Below are 23,720 nucleotides of genomic sequence, written 5' to 3'. Positions count from 1 at the left end.
TTACTTGCAACCACAGCCTGATGTCCATCAATATGTAATCTATATGGCTGGTGCCACCCTGACGATTGAAGGTGACTTCCCCCTCTTTGTCTGATAGGGTTCTTCATTACAGGCTCTCAAGCCATTATTAAGATTAAAAGCGTTTAGTTGCAGGGCTGCGGCAGACGATTTAAGCGTAAGCTCAGAGTTTGCCCATGCTTCATCATCCTCCCCAATAAGTGTCGGTGGCAATACAGAGGGGTTCACAATTATAATTAAAATACCCACCACAATCCCAAAAACACCAACTGGGAGAGATGAGAGGTGCACATCAATTATTGCGCATTAATTATGTCAATGACAGCTTTGTAAGTACAAACCAGGGTGGTTCTCAACCAGATTGCAAGGCCCACCCGGTGGCCTACCTTTCCCAGAGAAACGAGCAGGCTGATCAAAGCTAGGAAACCCAGACCAGAAAGGGGGCGTAACTGCCCAGGTTTCCTGGTATATATATATAAACTACATTGATCGACAATGTCACACCATTCAGCATATGCCAGTTCGTTTTTAATAACGTCAAGGTTCCAGGAAACAAGCTTAGTAGGGGAAGCTGCCTAAAGGGCACGATCACAGCCAGTGTAGACACGAGGGGCAACAGATGCAAAACATTTACTACTATTAGGTGCATAGGGCTTCAGCATATGATCATGGAGGAGGCTAGAAACTCGAGATGGAGATGAGGTGGGTGTCACAACTACATGATGCGCAGAAGCCAAAGAGCCAATTTAGGCCTCCCTGGTACTCGAAATCCCAGAATTTAAGGCTAGAACAAGTCAATCATTGGCATCCAAACCTGAGATTGGCAAAAATCTGTTAAAGGTGGAGATGCTAGGGGCACCTACTAGTTCTGTCGATGGTTCACATCCTCCCCCCACCCCCTCTGCAAGTCAGCCAGATCAGCTCAGTGGACTAGGTAGACTGGGTTTATAGAAATAGTCCAGCAGGACAATGCTAATGCTATGCAACCAAACCTGGACCTGAATTTAGGCAGGCAGTGACCCAAACCTAGATTCCTACAATTAATGGCCATGCAGTCCCCCTCAGATGATTTCAGTGAGTGGCCAATCCACCCACTACTCCTCACCATTAATGTCTTTATACTCTGGTATGGAAAATGCAGTATTCTGTGAGAGCCAATGGCAGACTTTGTTTTTTAGTGCTAGGTACGATTCCTCCATGTCCGCTGGTAAAGGCGATACTCATACCAAAACTGCTACATAAGTGCAACATTTGGGTGGCTGTTCCAGGGACTGCTCTGTTCGTGCCTGATGGGGCACAGTAATGCCACCCTCAGGCCTCATATGCCCATGTTCGGCAGTTGCCCGACTAGAAGGGAGAATAGTCACTGGCCCTATTGCTGGAGATGGTAAATGTTCGATGGAGGCAGTTAGTTCTGCAGTGGTCAAGCACGTCTGGTCAGCGTTGCAGTTGTCAATGGAGGTGCTAGAACCAGCACTGGTAGGTGCCTGTGTTAATGAATGGGAATAAATTGCTGGTGGAAACACATGTCTCAAAGTGCAACTAGTGGAAGGACGTATACTGAACAAGAAAGCAATACTTAAGCCTTGCTCTATTGGAAGGATAAACACATAAAGAGAAAGTGTAGCCGGCATGCACTGAGCAAAGAGAAAATAAAATGAAATAAGCCTCCTGTAAGTAAACAAAAATGTCTTGCAAGTGATAGCATATGCGCTATCTCAGGCGAGTCTAAAACGATGGACTTGAAAAATTATCCCCATCCACCAAGTGCTAATAACATCCGCATTCGATCTCAATCTCCGCATGCCTTTACCGTGGCAGCTCCTCCGCTAAGGCGGATGAGCATCGCCCCATTGCTTTGCAGCAGTGAAAAAAGGAAACATAAAATGACAATAAATCGGTTATTATAATTTTATGTTTTCCTACTGCTGCAGGTTTGCGGGTAGGGTGGAGCTGGGCTGCTCCGATGACAGAAGAGCAAGGTGAGGAGTCGGTTGCCCACTCCAAGTACGCATGAATGTTTGGCCTGGCCAGCCCTTTTGGGCCGGCCAAACGTTCATGTGCACTTTGCATGTTATCAACCCAGGCTGCATTACAGCCTGTGTGGAGAACATGCCCAGGCTCCCTTTCCCTGGCTGAGCACCGAACCATGGTCCTCAGACCAACCACAGCGCTGCATTACCATTACCATTACCATTCCCGTTCCGGTCCCAGGGGAGAGACGGTGAAGGAGAGATGGAGGAGATGCGATCAGGTATGTTTTTCTTTCACTTTTTAAACCCCCATAACCCCGCCCTTATCCTTGCCGGCCGCCACAGACCTTTACACTGGAAAAGCAGCCAATTTAAGTATGACTAGATCACTGAAAAGTTGTCTTAGGTTCCATGGATAAATAGCTTCTCAAACACCCTCTAGTAAGGGCACTTGGCACCCAATCTCAAATTGACCATCAAAAGTTGAACATGATGCCTTCCAGCTAAACAAAATTCGTAATAAGTCAGGCCAGTGTGTTAATAGCTTTGCTACATAATCAGCACATTCTAGCCTCACTGTTATTATTGCGCCATACCCCGCTATCCCCCAAAAACAGGATAATCCCCAATATGAATAATGTATTTGTGCATGTAGATTTGTGGGAGTTTCTCACCTACAGATTTGGTTCAAATATCTTGCGGTTAAAATTACAAACACACCGTGAAGGAGGGTAGTCCAATGGGAAAAGTGTGACCTACAAAGACTAGCATCCTAGGGTAGTTGCCTGAAGTGTGTGGACTAAGACTATCCTTTTCAAAATACGGTCACAACTTCCCTCATAAAGAGTGTATGCAATCTGGGAATGAAGGGAAAAGATGGAAATAAGTAGAGGATGAGCAAACCACAAACTATGGCCCCTTCATTGGGAAGCAGGAGCAAAACCAGGCACCGGAATGCTTTACATTGGTTTGCTTAAAATGTGTTGCAGTTCTTTAGGACAAACCAGAAGAGAGACCTTTGTAGGGAGAAAAGCCTGTAGTGAGGGGAACCGCAAGTAGTCCACTATGACGTAGATATCTGGACTAAGTACCCCTTACTGCTGCAACGAGACCTTGGTCAGCATGTTTTCTATGTAAACCATCAACATGTCTTTGCCCAACACAACTGGAAGACAACACGAGGACCAAAACAATAGCTGGTCGTGCAAAGTCCTGAGAGCAAATCACTGAAATAGGCTGAATTGTCTACAAGGGTCTCTGAAAACAGTCATCTCCATTGCACAGCACTCGGACAGCCCCTGAACCCACCACTGATGAATCCCTAATCCCTAAATCCTGAGAATGAGCGACTTCTGATTAGCTAGCTGTGTGAAATCCCTGGCTAGCAAGCTTCAGTGATATTCCTGTCTACTTTGCTTCTGCCAGTGTGCGACGTCCTCCAAGGGCATGCAGAATTATGCTTCTTTTGTGTTACTCTCCTTGTAAAAAATATGGAATTGGTCTAGCAGTAGGACTCTGTGAATGAACAAATGAAAATCCAATGTTTCAACATCTAAATTAGGATATAAATATAAACCTAGTCCTCTAGATCAAGACACCATGACTCCCCGGCTGGAAGAGTGCTGTTATCCATTGAAATGTCCATTGTGAAATGTCTTCCACACATAGTGTTCTTATTCAGACAATTTAGTATACCATCTGTATTATTTTACTGTGGCCAGTAGAAAATGTCTGTTTCTAGTACCCTGTACGTCACAGGGTATTGCCTTCAGGCAGGATTTCTTGTAAATAGCAGTGGAATGAAACCTGAATCTCTGGCAACAATAAGTATTCTTCCAGTATTATGGCTTTATTATTTTCAGAGCCAGTCAAACCGGTTCCGAGAGCGTTCAGGCCTGCACAAATTGTTAAAGCCCCTTTCCCTCACCACATTAGCTGTTTCTGAGGCCCTTCCTTACCAGGTTTCCTTGTCCCTTCCCTAAAATGTTGCGATTGACCCTGCCTCTGCTTGATAAAGTGAGGACTCTTGGAGGGCTGCTTGAAAATGAGGACTAGGGAAAGCTGGGTTTTGTTGTCTCCGAAGTGCCTGCTACTTCGTTTTGTGCTTTGCTTTTTTTTTGGGGGTGGGGGAGGAGGAGGGGGATCTGTCAAATATGTATAGTTTTGCAAGTTTTCAGGAAAACTACACTCAAGTGCGTGAAATGCAAAATCAGCATTTGGTGCAGTGAAGTGCATCTCTGCATCCATTTTGAACGTGGAGACTTTTGTGCCCAAAATAGCTGCAAGATCAACTGCTTGCGTTCTGGTCATTCACATTGTTGAGATGTACTTTTATTACATTTTTGCAATAAATGGCAAGTGCAATGCAAAATTACTCCAAGTACATGAGATTACGACGGTGTAACCGTTTTGTCTGACCCTGCTTTACTTTTTAGGTCGAGGACCGAAGGCTGCGCTTGCGCAGTCTCGGGTGGGAGATTTAATGATTTGTATTATGGGGCTTGAACCCGCCTCTCTCTTCCATTGGCTGGCTTCCTAAACGGAGGCCAGCCATTGGATGAGAGGGGCGTCACTCCAATCAAGCCCTGTCTCTTTCGGATTCGGGGACGTGTTTTTTGCGTTCTTTCGCCCTGTGACGTCATCCGTCACTCAGAACGCAAAAAACACGCCCCCGATTCAGACTTGCCTTCTGCCCCCTGATTGTGAACGCGCGGCCACTCTTAGAAGGCTCCGCCCATCTCGCCCTGCCGCTGCTGTGGCGGAAGTGTCAATTGCATGTGCAACAGAAGTAGCATGCTTTTTTTGTTCCATTATTGTGCATTTTATTTAGAGTATGGCTCACCTCTAGCAATCTCAGACTTCCCCGCCAGTCACGCCCCCGATTCCGACTTGCCTTCTGCCCCCTGATTGTGAACGCGCGGCCACTCTTAGCAGGCTCCGCCCATTTCGCCCATCTCGCCCTGCCGCTGCTGCTGTGGCGGAAGTGCCGCCCGTTTGTTTTCGTTGTTTGTGTTTTCTTCTTTCGCCGGTGATTTGGAAGGGACTGCAGGCCAAGCAGAAGCGAGCCGGCTTCCCCCAACCGATGTCAGACGGGTGACAAGCTTGTTGGAGGAGGTCGGGAGTGCCTGGAGAAAGGGATCCCGTCGGCCTCAGAAAGAAGCAACAGTACCGGCTTGTGAGCGTCCCGGACATTTGCCACAGGCGGTGACGTCAAACAAGGAGCCACCCCGGCAGGTAAAGCTCCAGGTGCTCGGGCGGTAGGCCAGTTGCCAGATCAGCTGATGAGCACCGAGATCAATACAGAGATCCAAGTTAACCATGCCTGGGTAGTTTATCTGGCTCGGCTCTTCCTCTGTGCAGTATGGTACTTGTAGTCCTGTTTATGCCATTGTAGCTCCAGGGCTCTGCCTCCAAGTGACAGAATGTATAGCTAAAAACTGTTCTGTCAATTGCATGTGCAACAGAAGTAGCACGCTTATTTTGTTCCATTATTGTGCATTTTATTTAGAGTATGGCTCACCTCTAGCAATCTCAGACTACCCCGCCAGTTACAAGTGGCACTCTCACACCTGAATTTTCTGAGCACAGTGTCCTCCCCCTGTACTTTTGCTTTCTTTTTCTATATTCAGCGCTACACGTACTGGAATGCAAAGATGAAAACTGAATTGTACCATAATAGGGACTCTCGGTTTTCTACTGGTGCATTAAGAATAAATACAGGCGGAAGACGATGTTACCATATTTGTTTTTTTTTTTTTAAATAAATTGACCGATACTAACATTAGTTTAAGAGATTGTCGGCACGGTCAACCGTGACGGGCTGTCTCTGTACGGATTGAAAAAGCAATGGTTAAAAAAATAATACCGTTTCCTAAAATAACTGACGAGATGCACATGTTCAGATTACAATGCTATAGTGCTGAAACCTGAAACATATTCAATAGTGAGTGGGCTTTTATTAGCTAAATGTGAAAATACCCTAGGTGCGACTTCCATTTCTTCTCATAATGCAGCATAAGCAAAACGAAACAAATGTGAGGTCAACAACAAATAAATATAGATTAGTAGATTAGGAAATGTTTAAAAATACACATTATAAATGTGTGAGCCTTAATTATAAAGTTTTAGACACACCTGACACATAAGTTGAGTTTCTCAAATGTAACGTTTACTAGTCTTGTGATTGTGCCATCACCCGGCCACACACTGACATCAGCCTGCAGCCAACCCCGAACGTTGGACTTTACCATGCTCTTTTACCAGCGGACATGTGACTTTAAGTCACATGGATGTCATGCCCCAGGGCTAAGCTTTCAGGTAACACTGTTGCACTCTTTGCAGGAGTCTTTGTCACTAGTCCTCTATAAACGCCAAATGCATCTGATTATAGAACCAACCTAACATGTTTCTTAAATCCTTTCATCCCACCCAGTGCACAGCTTGTCACTGAAGCCATGCATATTTAATCTTTGTTGCTTGCCATGTAGTTGTCAAACAATGCTTTCCAGTGGTACAGACACTTTGGCCTAGCAACGGACACCTGTTCACCCTGTGGAAAGAAATACATAGTCAACTCCCGTGGCCCACATGCCTAGGTTCAGAGGACACTACATCCACTTCACACTACTGGTCATATGGGCTGTACGATAATGAAGTGCTACTTAAAGTGCAAGTGTACCGAACCCATTCAGTAAGGGGGAGGGGGTTGGTAATTGTCATTAATATAGAGCACGTTCTCCATCAAGTCCCCTTTTTAGGTCGAGGACCATCGCACTGCGTAGCAGTGGGCGGAGCGGAAGATTTTATGTTTCTGTGTGTGTGTGTGTGTGGTACTTTATGGATAGCTTTTTTTGTAGGTGGCTCTATGTGTGGATAGCTTTTTTGTGGGTGGCTCTATGTGTGGGTGGCTCTGTCTGTGTGAGGGTGGCTCTGTGTAGGTGTCTCTATGTGAATGACTGTGTGGGTGGCTCTATGTGTGTGTGGGTGGCTTTGTGTGTGTGGCTCTGTGTGGGTGTAAATGCAATAGGTCATGCATTTGCGAGCGATTAAGCTATTGGCATTGTAAATGACAATGCCATTTATTTAACGATTAAGCTCTTGGCAATGTAAATGACAGTGCCATTTATTTATGATTAAAAAAAAAAAATCATGAGCAATGCCAATAGCTCTACCTTTAATAACGCCGAGACCATTGCATTGTAAATGCTTGTTTTTGTTTCTTTTTCTTAATGCTTTGCCTGATGGAATCCAGATTCTGCCTTCATCAAGGGTGATAAGCGAGCCCTGAATTGTTGCCTCTTAATTTCTTCAGGCCATTCCAGTCAGGTCTCCGGCTGCCAAGTTTGTACAGTCAGACAGTGATACTAGTGGAAGAGCTGATCAATGCTGCTTGGTTTATAGCCTTCATTTTCAAAGAAAAAATCCTGATTGGAGATGAATACTCTTTCTTTTCAGAGTTGGTAAATAAAAAATCTACCCTCATATTCTTAGTTTTATTATAAATACATACATAAATGTTTCCCTCTTCATACAGACCAAAACAATAAATAAAATTCATTTAAAAATAAAAACCATTTTGTAGGTCCCATTTAATTAATGTACATTTCTGTAATAGTTTTATTTATCGAGTCAATATTATTTTTGGCTTCAATGCTCTATCACATTACTTTGCCTTATGCGGTAAATGTTATCAGCTCCTTGATGGTTTGCTGCCTTTTGTCGTTGCTAAGACCTCTTGTCCTTTTGCCGTTGCTAAGACCTCGCGGTACAAAAGGGGGTGGTGAAGGAGGGAGCATCTGATCCAATCAAACACTCACACACATTCAACAGATCTGGGTTTAATCCATCACCGTTCTTTAGCCCACTCTGCCACCCCAGTTCAGACATGGCCATATGCAAATCAGCCTGACCCTGTGCCTCATGGGAACAGTCCAGCCCGAACTGCCAAGCCATGCCTTCCCTGGACCGGATTCAAGCTTCCTACGACCGGTTTCTGGCATTTCAGCCGTCTTCAGCCAGGCTTGCTTGAATCCAAATCCAAAAATAATGCCAAATGTGCACGAGGTGTGTAGTCAGTGGAGAGAGGTGGATCACAAGAAGCGATGCTGGACTTCACTGGAAGCAGAATTCATGAATTCCTGGTGAGGGAGTGGAGAAGTATGCACTGCCTGAACATCCAGCACAGCACACCTTAGTGACCAAGTTTGCCAAAACAAAATCGCAGGCCCCTATTCTGCTAAGGAAGGTACTGTACATGTGCCTACGAGAAACCTTGACAAGCTCCTGCCAACTGCTCACATGGCACAATATTGCTCGTGAGTCAATGGGAAAGCCGCTATAACATGTACTTTTGATAGCCCTTGTGTCTCCCTCGGGCTGCTCTTGTGTCCTAACCATGTCAGTATGGGTTTTCCACCCCAGTTAAAACTCATGGTTACTCCATGCTCACCGGGATAGAGACGGGCAATCCAGGGAGTGTCACCCTGCACTCTGCTGTATTTTTTCTTTTGACTCCATGGAAACAGTGATTTATATGACTGGACCATCTGCCTGTGTATATACACCCTCCTCCGACATTGCCCATGGAGCAAACCATCTAGGCTCACGCTGGTCTTTCTTTGCTGGGCCATGTGGTGTTCTTCCAGCAGAGGCCTTGCATCAGCTCTGAAGTATATGTTCAACACCAGATTACTCAGAAGGAAAGACTAGGAGAATAAATAAAAAGTGACTTTCATGTAGTACCTACAGAGCTTGCATCATTGAGCCAGACAAATATGTGGTTAAGGTAGTCCTGTGGGGTCATCCGCAGAGCTGTAGGGGTTATATTTAGTTTAGGCAGTGGCTGGGTTTCACAAAATGTGAACTCATCTCACAGAGTAATGATTGAGACAGTTAAGAGGATGCCTTCTGATATCGGGTGACTGCTTAGCTAAAAACGCATGTATACGCTTATGAAATGTTTACTTGACAGAAATAGGCAATGTAATCTCAGTTCCTGAATGCTCAGGAGAGGTTGCTTGTGCTTGTAAAAGTTAGGTCTATCACCCATAATTTGAAACAATTAGCATTACCTTAAGGTTGAAAGCACATAGATATACACCAACGGTTGGTGTTAAACTGTACCTGCAGATAGATCATTCACTGAGTATAATGACAGAGTTCATTTAGCTGTCTACATTTTAGCATTTCTTTGAAATCACTGGCAGATAGAATGAAAATCCACAATTTTGGCATATATGGATATTAAAAGAAGCATCTTTAAAACCAATAATCAATGCTTTTTGATGTTTTTGCAATTAGTTTGATATTTTGTTTCCATACATGATCCATAGCTGATGTAACACATTGTAACTTTTCCTTTTGCCTGGCACTTCGGAATTGTTACCAGAAAAGGTGGTTAGCAATGTGCAAGTTTCAAAGTAAGTTACTGCAAATCTGATGCTCGTGGCATATTTTGTGTCTATTAATGAGGGTTTCGCATTTTAGCTGGTTGCATGCTTGTGGACAGGTCAATAATGCTATAGAATATTTGTTCATAGGCAGCTGCACCTTAAGACAGCAGTCACTTTTGTAATATCTACTCTGTTTGCCATAAATGTATCAATTGCGGCCCTTTCTATGTCTGTCATAATCACTGTGATAGGTGATTAATTTGACTTTTTCTCTTGTGTTTTCTCTCAGAATAATATTGCGAAGGCCAAATCCATATTTTCACGCATCATGAACACAGACAGCAGAATATGTAATAATCTTAATGTGAGTATGTTGCTTAAGCTTTTCTTTGTTCAGCCTAGCCAAGTTCTAGTGTAGTTCTCTTGATCCAAGGATTTTGTTGCTGTATAGTTTATAAGTCAATGCCATTTTGTACTAACCACTGGTTACCAACTGTCCTGTGCGTCACATTGCATTGTGGGTACATACGTGCCAATGTACGTTTTGTAAAAAATTTTAAATATTTTTTTTGATTTCCTTTTTATTTTTTTATTTTATTTGAACCAAGACAGTACATTGGATGCACATCATTTCATAATAAAAAGAGAGAGTAGGAACCAGAAGAAGAATAATAGCAAGAATAAAGAAAAGAAATAAAAGAAAAACAAATCTATAGGTGTATTTCCACATACATAAAAAGGTACAAAGGCAGGAAGAAATGGTATCAGTACAATGCGGCATGAATAAAAGGTTTGCAGCAAAAGAGAGAGAAACATTTTTAACTAACTCTCATGGTAGGATTTATGCCTTCCCGCCATAGCAATATAGGATCCCAAATAGCCTCGCCTAATTTCCTAGCTTTCAATCCTCTGGTAGCATAAATCGATGTCTCGTAGTTACAAACCGCTAGGAAGCGAGCCAGCCACATTTGGAAAGTAGGGGGGGCAGAATCTTTCCAACAAGCTGAGATAATTATTCTAAGTATAGCTGTACCAATAAAAACAAGTCTTTTTTCGTTTCTGGTAAATGTTAAGGACCCATCAAAACCCATTAAATATAAGCAGTCAGATTCGGGTAGTCTATGCCCGAATATGACAGACCAATAATCTGCAATCATACTTTTTACTAAATCAAGCTTACCACAGCTACTAAACATGTGAATATTATCCGCCGGACCTATTGCACATCTAGGACAAAGGTCATTTTCTCTTTTCCCCCAGGTAAATAATTTAAGTGGGTTATAATACAAACTAAACACAGTTTTATATAGCTGGGCTTTAAGATTGCTGGACATGAGCAGGCGATTAGATAGTTCTATACATTTATACAAATCAACATCAGGGTTTTCAAGTTTCACCACCCAGTTTAATTCTGTTTTCTCTAGATCATCACGAATTTCGCGCATAAGGGTATCATAGAGGGTGCCGATTCTTGTATTAGGTCTATTCAGCAGATCAAATAATTGAATATTGGAGAGATCTAAGGTTGCAACATTGGATTTAAGTTTAGTAAATAATTGAGCATACTTAAGAAAATCACCGTTGGGCAGATTATATTTCGCTTTTAAGTCAGAAAAGGAAGTTTCAGTCTCATTAATCAAGAAATCGTGAACCGTTAAGATACCCATGAGTTTCCATTTTCTAGCTGTAGCATCTAACCCAATGTTAGAGGTGATAGAGGAATGCCACAAAGGTGTATATCTGGTGAGCTTACTAATTTGCATATGTTTGAGGATTCTCTTCCAAACTTTAAAAGCATTAGTGATAGTTGTAAGTTGTCGAAATTGTCTATAATAGGAGGTATCTGTGTAGCGAAGAAACAAGCCGTCAGCATTCCTCCCCAAAAGTAGCTCATAAATAGAGGGAATGGAGTCAGTGACGCTGTGGCCACAATCGCTTTTAGTTTTAATCAGAGGGGTAAAGATCTGCATAAAGGCAGACCAATGATACAGAATTGTGTTAGGGATAGCTAAACCTCCTCTATCTAATGGTAAGGACATTCATTTATGAGACCTCCTGATCTTGCCATTTTGCCAGATGAACTTTGACATAAGTGAGTTTATTGTTTTCAAAATCTTATCAATGGCTAAGGGGATAGCCCTAAAGAAATAGAGAAATCTTGGTAAGACATTCATTTTTAAGAAGTTAGCTCTCCCTATAATAGTAAGATATAGGCTGTTCACGCGATCAAGATCCTTTTTAATTCTATCTATGAGAGGGTCGAAATTAGTTTTAACAATAGTTTTAACGTCTGGACTGATCATAACTCCCAGATATGTGGCATTATTGGTCACCCTGGGGTCATTGCAGACTATGTTGTTGCAAAAAGGCGCAATCGAGCTCGTGCCAGTGGAGGAGGAAGGCACAGGAGTGTATTCCCTGTACTTCCTTATCCCAAAGAAGGACGGATCTCTCAGACCCATTCTGGATCTACGTCCCCTAAACCTGTATATACTGTCAGAACATTTCCATATGCTCACACTGCAACAGATTCTTCCCTTATTAAACCAGGGGGACTTCTTAGCAACCTTAGACCTCAAGGATGCTTATTTTCACATACCACTACACCCGTCCCACAGAAAATACCTCAGGTTCACTATCCAAGGCAAACATTATCAGTTCAAAGTCCTACCCTTCGGAGTCACCACAGCCCCAAGGGTGTTTACAAAGTGTCTGGCGACAGTAGCGGCGCACCTCAGGAGGCAGGGCATCCATGTCTACCCCTACCTGGACGACTGGCTCGTTCAAGCCAAGTCAGAACAACAGTGTGCCGCGGACATGTCAACTACCATTCACCTCCTTCACGATCTAGGTTTCTCGTTGAACTACCCAAAGTCGCACCTTCAACCGGCGCATGTCCGGCAGTTTCTAGGCGCGACGATCAATACCCTAACAGCCGTGGCTCAACCAAACCAAGTCAGGATAGACAGCATGCAGTCTCTGATCCAGAAGTTCAGATCACAACACTCACTTCCAGCGAGAGTGTTCATGCAGTTGATAGGCATGATGGCCTCCTGCATCTTCATAGTCCCTCACGCACGGCTACATATGCGCCCGCTCCAGGAGTGCTTAGCAAATCAGTGGACACAGGCTCAGGGACAATTAACAGACCTAGTGTTGGTTACCAGTCGGGCATACGACTCTCTGCATTGGTGGACTCCACACAACCTTTGCAAGGGCCGACTGTTCCAGGAGCCAGTGCCACAGATTACCCTGACAACGGACGCATCTCTCCAGGGATGGGGAGCTCATCTGCTCAATTACACTGTGCAGGGACTATTGACGACGCAGCAACAGAAGATGCACATCAACTATCTGGAACTGATGGCAATCTTCATGGCACTCAAGTCCTTCATTGTACATCTGTGCAACAAGGTAGTGTTGGTCCGGACGGACAACATGACCGCGATGTACTACATTCAAAAGCAGGGGGGCACCCACTCGCCACAGCTGTCTCATCTGGCTCAGGGCATGTGGAAGTGGGCCATTCAGAGGAACATCTTCCTCATGGCAGAACACCTCCCGGGCAAGGACAATCTAATGGCGGATCTGCTCAGCAGACACAGCCATCAAATGCACGAGTGGGAGTTACACCCATCTGTACTCCACCCGTACTTCCAGCAGTGGGGTCATCCGGAGATAGACCTGTTTGCAACAAAAGAAAACGCAAAATGCCAACACTTTGCCGCCAGGTTCCCTCACCCACAGTCGCAGGGGAATGCGATATGGATGAACTGGTCAGGCAAATTTGCGTACGCTTTTCCGCCAGCCCCTCTGATACCGCTGGTGGCAAGAAAGCTAAGGCAGCACGCGATGACTCTCATCCTAGTTGCTCCAACGTGGGCGCGCCAAGCATGGTACACCACGTTCCTCGAACTCTCAGTGGTGCCGCATCAAAGACTGCGCCTCACGCCCAGACTTTTGACGCAGAACCATGGAGAAATTCAGCATCCAGATCCGCAACAGCTCAACCTGGCGATCTGGCTCCTGAAGTCCTAGAGTTCGGATACCTTAACTTACCTCCAGAATGCATGAACATCATCAAGGAGGCAAGGAAGCCAACTACCAGAGCATGCTATGCTGCAAAATGGAAGCGTTTTGTCATTTACTGTACGGCTAATGACATCACCCCGCTAGATGCATCTATCCCTAACATCATTTGTTATCTGCTACATCTGTACAAGTGCAATCTAGCGTACACTTCCATTCGGATACATCTATCCGCCATCGCAGCATATCTTCAGAATAGGCAGCACCTCTCTGTCTTCAGAGTGCCGGCCATCAAAGCTTTCCTTGAAGGTCTGAAACGAGTCATTCCCCCAAGAACACCGCCAGCTCCGGTGTGGAACCTCAATGTGGTCCTCACCAGACTGATGGGACCACCATTTGAACCACTGCACTCGTGTGAACTCCAGTTCCTAACGTGGAAAGTGGCTTTCCTAATTGCTATTACGTCACTGAGGCGTGTTAGTGAGCTGCAAGCGCTCACAATCCAAGAGCCATTCATTCAGATTCATCCAAATAGGGTAGTACTACGTACTAACCCCAAATTCCTTCCGAAGGTGGTGTCACAGTTTCATCTCAACCAAACTATTGACTTACCGGCATTCTTCCAAAACCCACAAACGGTGGCGGAAAGAATGCTCCATACGTTAGACGTACGGAGGGCGTTGATGTACTACATTGACAGAACACAACACTTTAGGAAAACTAAACAACTTTTTGTTGCCTTCTCACCACAACACAAAGGCAACCCTATTTCCAAAGCAGGAATAGCCAGGTGGATTGTTAAGTGCATCCAAATATGTTATCAAAAGGCCAAGCGCACTTTAACGATACCCCCAAGGGCGCACTCCACACGCAAATTGGGGGCATCCATGGCTTTCCTAGGAAACATTCCTTTAGAGGATATTTGCAGAGCAGCCACGTGGATTACACCACATACCTTTACAAAACACTACTGTGTTGATGTACATTCCAAGCAGCAAGCTGCTGTAGGACAGGCTGTTCTCAAGACACTTTTTCAAGTTTCTGCAGCTGGCACGGGCAACCGCCGCTGATGGAGGGACTGCTATGTATTCTATGCTAAGATATGAATTTAGCAGCCCACATGCCTCGAACTGAATATGCTACTTACCAGTATGCATCTGTTCTTGGCATGTAGGGCTGCTAACATTCATATCGCCCACCCTCCTCCCCGGTGCCTGTCGCAGCTGCAGATATACTATTGTATTCAATCATTAGCATGGACATCCTTTACACTTTTCACTCCATCTTCTGCCACAATGGCGAAAAACAATCTGAGGATGGAGCCGATGCCCATGCGCACTGTAGTCCAGGGGAGGAGCCACCTATCTCAGGATACTTCGAAGACTCTTCCAGGACAACAATGTGCGATCATCCGGACCCAACACTAGGCGGCGATCTAATGCTAAGATATGAATGTTAGCAGCCCTACATGCCAAGAACAGATGCATACTGGTAAGTAGCATATTCATTTCCCCTTATTAAGGGAATACCCCGAGAATTTACCATATTCGGTGGTAAGGTTTTCAATGGTGATAATAGCCTCAGAAGGATCAGGAGTGACAATAGCTATATCGTCTGCGTAGGCCAATACTTTTGTTTGGTATTGGCCACAGACCACGGGTTTAATTGAACGAGACTCTAAGCATTTTAAAATTAAAGGATTAATATATAATGCAAATAATATAGGGGAGCAAGGACACCCCTGTCTGGTGCCCCTAGATATGCTAATCTGACCAGAAACTGATCCGGGTAGTTGAATCTTAGCTTTAGGGGAGTAATACATGCTTTTAATTGATTTTATACATTTGGGGCCAAAGTTAAGGTGAGACATAACCGCCCATAAAAAAGACCAAGAAACGCGGTCAAAGGCCTTTTCGGCATCTAACAGGATCATTAACATCCGGCCGCCCGTAGCAGACATGGAATCAAACAAAGTAATAACTCTGTTAATATGGTTGGTGGTACCTTTCCCTGGGATGAAACCATGTTGCCACGGGGAGACCAAATGTTCAATGACCCTGCTCAACCTAACAGCCATCACCTTAGCGTATAATTTAGAGTCCGAATTAATTAATGAAATTGGACGGTAAGAAGTAACTAGTTCCGGAGGTTTTCCTTTCTTTGGAAAGACGACAATATTAGCTTTGTTCCAAGATTCGGGAGGTATCCCGTTGAATTGAATGCCTAAAAATAGATCATGGAGAAGCGGCCCTAGCTGGTGAGACAGGATTTTATATAAGTCCATAGGAATTTTATCGGGGCCTGCAGCCTTGCCGGAAGCCATAAGTGATAGGGCTGTGAGCACCTCCTCTATTGTAATTTCTTTTTCTAGGTCTCTACGAGAAACATAATCAAGATGTTTTCCAGCATTTGGAAAATTAAGTAAATTATGTAGATAAGTAGAGGAGTCGCTTTCAGTATACCTGGCGTCTTCAGCATATAGTTTCTGGTAATATAATCGGAATTGTTTGGCAATGTCATCAGTTTGGGTATAAACCTGTCCGCTGTCCTGAATAGAAGTAATATTTTTAGAAGTGATCTTCTGCCGAGTGCGAAGTGCTAATTGTCGACCGACTTTTTCTCCACTCTCATAAACGTCCTTTCTGTGCACTCTATACGTTTGGGCCGCGTTCTGACTAAGATTGTGATTAAGATCTGTTTTTAAGGCGATAACCTGATACATCTCCTGTTTGGCATCCAAACCTCTTGATATTTGTACGATATGTTGTTGCTCAGCAATCTCTAAAGCTTGCATCTTTAAATTAAAATCTTTAAGTATCTGCTTTCTGGCATAATTCTGAAAGCTAATAGTTTCACCTCTAAGGGAGGCTTTAAAGCTATCCCATACTGTATTCCTCGATGCGCTATATCGATTAGCCCCAAAGAATTGCGTAGTCCAAAGTTTTATATGAGAGATATATTGGGAATTAGCCAGCAGTTTGCGGTCAAATGTCCAAGATCTGCGTTGACTGGTGGGGTCGGGTATATTTGTTAAGAAAATGAGGGAATTGTGATCCGAAATAATTTTTGGATATTTGCTAATTGAAGAGTGTGCTAGAAATTCATGTGATACGAAGAAATAATCAATCCTGACGTGTTTTTGATGGGGGTTCGAGAAATAAGTATACCCAGGGTCATCTTTATTAGAATGATACCAAAAATCAACTAACCCTAAACTACTGGTCAGTCTGGCTAGTGCCTTAAAAACCTTGGGTTTACGACCTGTGTAACTCTGCTGAAATGGAGTTACATCATGTTGTACTTTAAGAGATATGTTGAGATCCCCACAGATGATAAGTGGGCCTTGCCAAGTTGGGAGCTCTGTCTCTAGAAAGTCAAGAACAGCTGGGTCATCTTGATTAGAACCGTAGATAGTGCAAATTGAAATTCCCGAAGCCAGTTTAGCCACCGCCCATCTACCATGGGAATCTGACATATGCCGAACTGCTATCCCAAGATGAGATTTTGCCAGAATCGCTACACCCCTTATATTTGAAGTTTGTGATGAAGTTGTTAAAACATTGTAACCTCTTAATCTCAGCAAAGATCTTTTAGCCCAGGGTATATGCGTCTCCTGAAGACATAGGACATCGACAGGGTTTAATCGGACAAGTTCAGACAAAAGAGAACGTTTACTGGTAGTCAGTAGCCCCCCTACATTCAGTGTTTGGACCGTAAGTTTACCCATTGTCAAAGCTGTGTGTTTGATGACGTGAAATACCTATGCATATTTGATTATAGAAACTATCTCTCGGCATCTTCTTCTGTTTAGAATTTATTTTATAATAGTTCATAGAAACTCTGCATCCTTTTATCTGGCCTGGTTCATTTTTTTTTGTTTTTAATGCACCCCCCCTCAGAACCCCCCCCTACCCTACCCTCCCTACCCAACCCTCCCCCCACAACCCCCCCCCAAAACAAGAGGCATTCAGACTCAACCAGAGTCTGGGTGATGAGGAGCAGAGCGATACCTGAGCTACGACTTCATGTTAACATACTATATAGAATCCAAACAGGATCACATAAATAGGGAGCAAGCCTAGTATAACATTGAAAACTAACAACTCAAACGAGATGGAGGCTGTAAGGTTGCAATACTCTAATCTATTTACTGTATCCCATCTAGGTAAGCTTTGGCCTTAATCTCTGAGGTAAAAAAGACAGTCTGCCCAGCATGTATAATTTTTAATTTGGCAGGATTGTTCAGATAGGCCTGGGCTCCTTTATCCTGAAAAGGCTTGATCAATGAGCGTAAACGCCATCTTCGCTCTACAGTAGCATGACAGTAATCAGGCCTAGTAAAAAAAGAACAATCTTTAAACTTCAATCTGCGATCCGGTCTAGCTTTCTCTGCAATAATCTGCCGCAACAAAAAATTCCCAAAATAAACTAAGATGGCACGCGGATAGGCACCAGGTTTAGAGGGTATTTTAAAAGGAACTCGATGTGCACGTTGTATCTCCAAGTCTAAGTTCCAGTCCTTAAGTTCAGGCATTGTGTCTCTAAACAACTGTACTACAAATGACCGGATGTTCTCGTCCTCAATTTTTTCGGGAACTCCCAAAATGCGTAAATTGCTGCGGCGTTGTCGATTCTCGAAATCCTCGAGCTTCCATTTCATGTCTGATAGTTCAGCGTCTTGTAATTTGATTTTTTCAGTGTTAGCCATCACCTCGTTCTCGTTAGAGAGCACTCTTGATTCAATCTCGGTTACTCTCTCTCCAAATGCAGTACAGGTCTTAGTAAGCTTTCTGACAACCCCCTGGACCTTACGTAGTGCAGTTCTAGATTTTTTGCTTTCAAGGGTGGTCTCTTCTCTATGGGCTGCAATTGCTTTCAAAATAGTCTCCACTGCTGCCGCCGAAGAGAGCTTGTGGGACTCAGGATGATGAGAGTCATGAGCAGGGGAGAGAGGCAGCTTCGGTGGAGGACGGTGACCCTCTGTGCATCTAAGTAGCGGTCTGGAGTTTGCACCTGGTTTTGTGAGGACAGTATTAGATTTAGTTTGAGAGTGATCTTCATTGGTGCCTTCAGAAGAGCTACAAATGTATTCTGATTCCTGTCCCTCCACCAAATCAGAAGAGAGCTCAGGGTCTGATTCAGAGTCGAGTTCTAGTGAACCATCCGTTTCAATCTCAACCCCTGCTTCATCAGAAAATGAGTAGAATTCAGAAAGTTCTTTATCCCCGTCTGTGGTTATGCGTACTTCTCGCACTACGGTGACTGGTGACTCAAGATCAGGGATAGCAGGGGGTAAAGAGGACTCTAGAGCTATATTTAGCGAGCTGGGATTACTTAGTACAGTGCTCGTGTTAGAATTCGTTGATGTAAGGACTGTCATAGAAACGTTTATATCCTCTGAATGTGTCGAAACTTGGCCCTTATCTTGAGTGACTGGCTCATCTTGAAGCTCTCCCCCCAAAATATTGGCACTTTCACCTGAAAAAGACATACAGAGCTCCACAACGTCTTGTTCATTTTGCTCGTTTGGCTCCAATCTTAGAGAGTTAGAGGAACCCCCCAGTTCGTTCCTAGCGGTATCAGCCACACTCAACACAGTCAGAGGAACAGAGCCAATACTCACAGTTTGTGTGATCGGTGGAGGAGGTTGAGGTGGTGAGGTGGAGAGCTGAGCTGCTGTTACCTGTTGAAAAGGCGAATTAACATTCAAGGGCTCAATCCCGGTAGGTGTAGTTGATAGATTCATGTTAAGAGAACCTTGTTTGCGCCTCAGTAGTTCAATAACTGATCCCCCTGGAGAAGGCTGGGTTAGGGGGGTCAGTTTCCTTCTGGCAGCAAGAGCCTCGTGTCTCGGGGATCCCTCCGAAGGTAAAGGCTTCTTTGTTTTGCCCTTGCGCCGCCCAGCTGAAGCAGAAGCACATTCAGATCCAGCTCCTTCCTTTCGAATCCGTTCCGATTCTTCCCTGACTGTTCGTGTTGCCTTAGCGAGCCTTGTACGAGCGGCAGCCGAGGAGACCACTGAGGCCGTCTTTGGGGGCATATCGGATCGTTTCTGATCCAAGTTAGTGAAAAACGAGTCTTGCAATAACTCTCCACGCGTTGCCGATTCTGGCTGGGCTGGAGCAGGCAAACAACAGATGAGAAAGGTTTCCTGAGCACTCACTGGGCGAGCTAGCGTGCAAGAAACGAGATGAGCCCAGAGCGTGTTTGAAGGTAGAGCGATGCCGAGGGATTTGGTACAGGCGTGCTTAAGGCAGGTAACAAAAGAACTCTGCTGTGTCACTGCCGCGCAAAACACGCAGATTGAGGAGTCCTTCAGAGGCTCATTTAGCATACTTTTGAGTTATTTGTCAGCAGCCGATCCGTTTGCTGAAACTTGGGTACGTTTTATATTTTGCGTTAAAACGTAACGCTTGTGCCGAGGAGAGTGAGGAAATTCTTCCGTAGAGATTATTCCATAAATGAAAAAACCGCCGAGATCGCGGTAGAAATCATGGTGATCCAAGCGGGCTTCTGGAGCTCAGGTATGCTGCTGCTGCTAGCGGTTTAGATCAAACCGCCATCTTGCCTCACGTTTTGTAAATTTTGTAGGAGATCTCTTACCATTTACAGTTTAAGCAAAGTAATACATAACCATTGACGGTGCCATCAGGTCTGGTCATAACTGAACCACCTCTTCATTTATTGATGAGTTTAGCCACTCAGCTTGTCAATATACATGCAGTCTATTGCTCAACCTTGACTCTTTTATCCATTCAGTCCCTTACTGACTCATTCTTACGTTCAAAGTTTTCCAGTAAGGTGGATGTGATGGAGTTTTATAAAGAGGTCAGCACACTTTCTCCCCAGACCTTACGTAATACATAAGTAGGAGTGCTAAGTGGAGTTTCTACTGTAGAAACAAAATTATGCAGTCATCGGATTTTCCTTTTGCATTTATTAATTTGCCATCCACAATAAAATACACACACAAACTGAGAAAGTATATGCAAGATAAATTAAAAGAATAGTAGAAAAAAGAGCAACTCCCCCTGCCTAAGAGCAGAAACTATCTGGAAATGGTAACTGTAATGTATTTTAAAGTTCCAACATAGCAACAACTTGTAGAAGCAATGCTTCAGCCAATTAGAAGCAGTAAAACGGTACACAATCCAAAATACCATTCGAAGATGGCCGCTCATTAATCCTCAAATTTGGGCGTATGTCTTGGAATCGTAATGTGTATTATTATTGTACTGATCCTGAATGAGCAACATAATCCATCTAAATGTGCAGCCATTCTGGAATGGTAGAACAGTCCTGTTGTACAATGTCTTTCCAAAAGAGCTGCTTGTTTTAGAAGCAGCGACCTTGCAGGATGTGGCAATCTCCAGATGAAATGGGAGCAAGTGGTTGGATAGCACTGCTTGGGAGCACTGCCTCGGAAGAAGAAGATGAAATAAAATGGCCTCTATAAAAAAAGAGAAACTGGTAAGGCCAACCAGCCATAGCACTGGTGTGCACTTAGACAGATAGACACACATGATCAGGCAAAACCCAGTCACTCAAAGAACAAAAGCTAATTGTTGAAGCATGTTTTCCCGTTGTGTCAGTGGTGTACTCTGTCATGTGGAAGCAAAATTTGAATCACACAAGTACAGATGATTGACAGAAGAGGGCGGACACAAAACAATCTATGTATTTTAATGTTTGTGTAATATTTGTTATTAATTTTTTCTTTTACCAAATCCAGTCAGACAACTAAATCTGTCAGGCCCTCCTAAGCAAGTTTAGCACGGATTATTACAGTGCAAATCTTCTACCTCCAGAGTTTGTCAGATGAGTGGTAATTCATATCAAGATCTTTGCCTGTTGCAGTAATCTGTGAAATTCCATTTATCATATTTGTTTACAGGCTTTAACACTGTGTGGGAACAGTTCCCTCTTAAAGACGAATTAGCTTTAACTTATGCTTTTCACAGTAAATAGGTCAGGCCTACTGGCTTGGTCATAACTTTTTATTAACAAGTCAGACCTATGGCATCTTACAAAAACTCTTTCCAATACCCAATCAAGCCTTTATCTTTGGCTTGTCTCCATAATCCACTCCGTTCTGCTATAGGCCACGTAAGCTATTCCAGAAGGCTTATATCTGACTTACAGTCATAATATAAAAAATATAAGCCCATTTATAGTTAGCAAAACAATATACAAACCCAGTTAAGAGACCCTAACAACTCATACTCTCCTTCTCGGTCAAGACCCAGAAATAAGTTCTCCGCCTGCATGACTGAAGTCGCTACCTGGCTGAAAGCCAACTATTTCTAGCTCAACACTGACAAGACAGAAGTAGTGATCCTAGGCCAGAACACCTAACCATGGTACTTAAACTGGTGGTCGGCTTAACTCAGACCCAGGACCCTGGCCAGGAACCTCGGAATAATCAACAGCAAACTTAACATTATTGCACAAGACAACACCGTCATTGCATCCTGCTGCCACACCCTTAAGATGCTGAGGAATGTCTTCAAATAGCTCCCAAGAAGCACAAGAAAAATTGTCACTGGCACCCTAGTCACCAGCAAGTAGAACTATGGGAACTCCATCTACACCGGGATCACCAAGCAACTCACTAGAAGACTAAAGACTATCCAGAACTTGGCAGACAGATACATCCTCAATCTCCCCTACAGAATTCATATTACATGATACCTCATGGAAATGTACTGGCTACTGATACACAAACACACTTAATTTATACTCCTCACCTTCAAGGTCCTCGACAACTCTGGCCCCAACTACCTGAACAGTTGCATGTCTTTCCATCAACCATTCAGACACCTCCAACGGACTCCTACTCGCTAACATCCCACACATACACAGAAGAAGACCAGGAGGACGAGCATTCGCTTACATTGCTCCTCAAGTGTGGAACGACTTTCCTCTCCTCATCAGAGTCTCTTACTCTCTTTTTGAATTCCGTAAGAAGCTGAAGACCTGGCTTTTCAGTTTAGCAACCTACCAGTAGTCGGGCTAGGCACACACACCTACTCTGTGCCAGGACACCCATGCTGGTGATAGTGCTCTTTACAAATACACATAACTTTATCACAGTGCATCTCCTCTATCCCAAGACTTTGCAACAGGGACTTCCCAACACTAAAACTCCTGCCTCCAATGAGAAATGAGTGAGATTCCATTTAAGAAAATACTTGTCTGAACCTTTAACAGAACGTAATACCATTTAACATGTATTTTTCATAATAAATAAGTCAGGCCTATTGCCTTTTTCATAACTTTTTGAATAATAACCAGATCAGACCAATGGCATCTGACATAACCTTTTCCAATGAACCAGTCCTGTCTATAGCTGGTATCATTTGCCTTTCACCATAAAGAACTTAGACCTACTGCTTAAGGTTTCCCACAAGGCACTATTGTTTAGACTATCGTAAAATTACAAATATTACAGTTTGCAAAGTAATATACAGCCTCTTGTATAAGGGTTAATATGGGTTATCTGTCTCCAAATGTTCTACCCCGGGGTTTATCAGAGCCGGTGACCGACAACAAAATCTTTGCCTGCAGAAGTAATATTTGATATTCCATATAACAAAATACCTGACTATAGGTTTTAACACATTGTAATAACAATGCACTATTAAAAGGCCTTTAAAAAAATGTTTTTCACCTGCAATATGTTAGGCCCACTGCCTTTTGTGTAATGTTTCAAAGACCCTCAGTATCTAACATAACAGTTTCCATAGAACACAACTTGCCAAAAGACTTCACCATTGACTTCTCTGCATAACCAACTAGGTATGCTATACTGCACATATGCTTTTCAATAAGACAACCAGACGGTCTGCAGTCTTAAAATGACACACACATACAATATCACAGTTGGCAAAACAGCACACAACCCTTCCTAAGATGGCCTACTAAACAAACTCACAGGGCAAACCCCAGAATCTGTCGAGGTTGTGGCCACCAACACTAAAACTTGCTACTACAATAATCTGTCAGGTTCCCTGTAACAAAATCTTAGTAGTATGTGTGGCATACTCCTGCAATCCACTTTTGGGCCTGGGTGCTTGTCATTGGTTTTCTTTGAAGACGTGTGAGTCAGAAGACCTGCTGTGACTCCTCCTTTGGAGCTGAGTACATCAGCACACAGGTTCCAGCTCAGATTGTTTTCTTTCGCCATTAGGCCTGGATGTTCTGTACTCTGCTCCAAAGTTGAAGCATTATACGCACCAGATAACTTTCTTTTTCTGTTCCATTTCAGAATTTACGGCTCCCTTTTCCACTCCAGTGACAAAAACAGCAA

At 43.7% G+C, this 23,720-nt stretch overlaps 1 protein-coding gene across 1 annotated transcript in view; it reads left to right on the top strand.

The window, feature by feature from the left end:
• PTCD2 (pentatricopeptide repeat domain 2) overlaps positions 1-23,720 on the top strand; it is a 281,004-nt gene that overhangs the window by 173,727 nt on the left and 83,557 nt on the right. Inside the window, exon 8 of the mRNA XM_078675279.1 lies at positions 9,672-9,746. Coding sequence (XP_078531405.1) covers positions 9,672-9,746 — 75 coding nt within the window. The remainder of the gene's footprint in view (positions 1-9,671; positions 9,747-23,720) is intronic.

Source organism: Lissotriton helveticus, chromosome 2_1 (assembly GCF_964261635.1).
Source record: "Lissotriton helveticus chromosome 2_1, aLisHel1.1, whole genome shotgun sequence".
NCBI lineage: Eukaryota > Metazoa > Chordata > Amphibia > Caudata > Salamandridae > Lissotriton > Lissotriton helveticus.
Note: the sequence above shows the minus strand (reverse complement) of the source record. Positions and strands in the feature narration are given on the sequence as shown.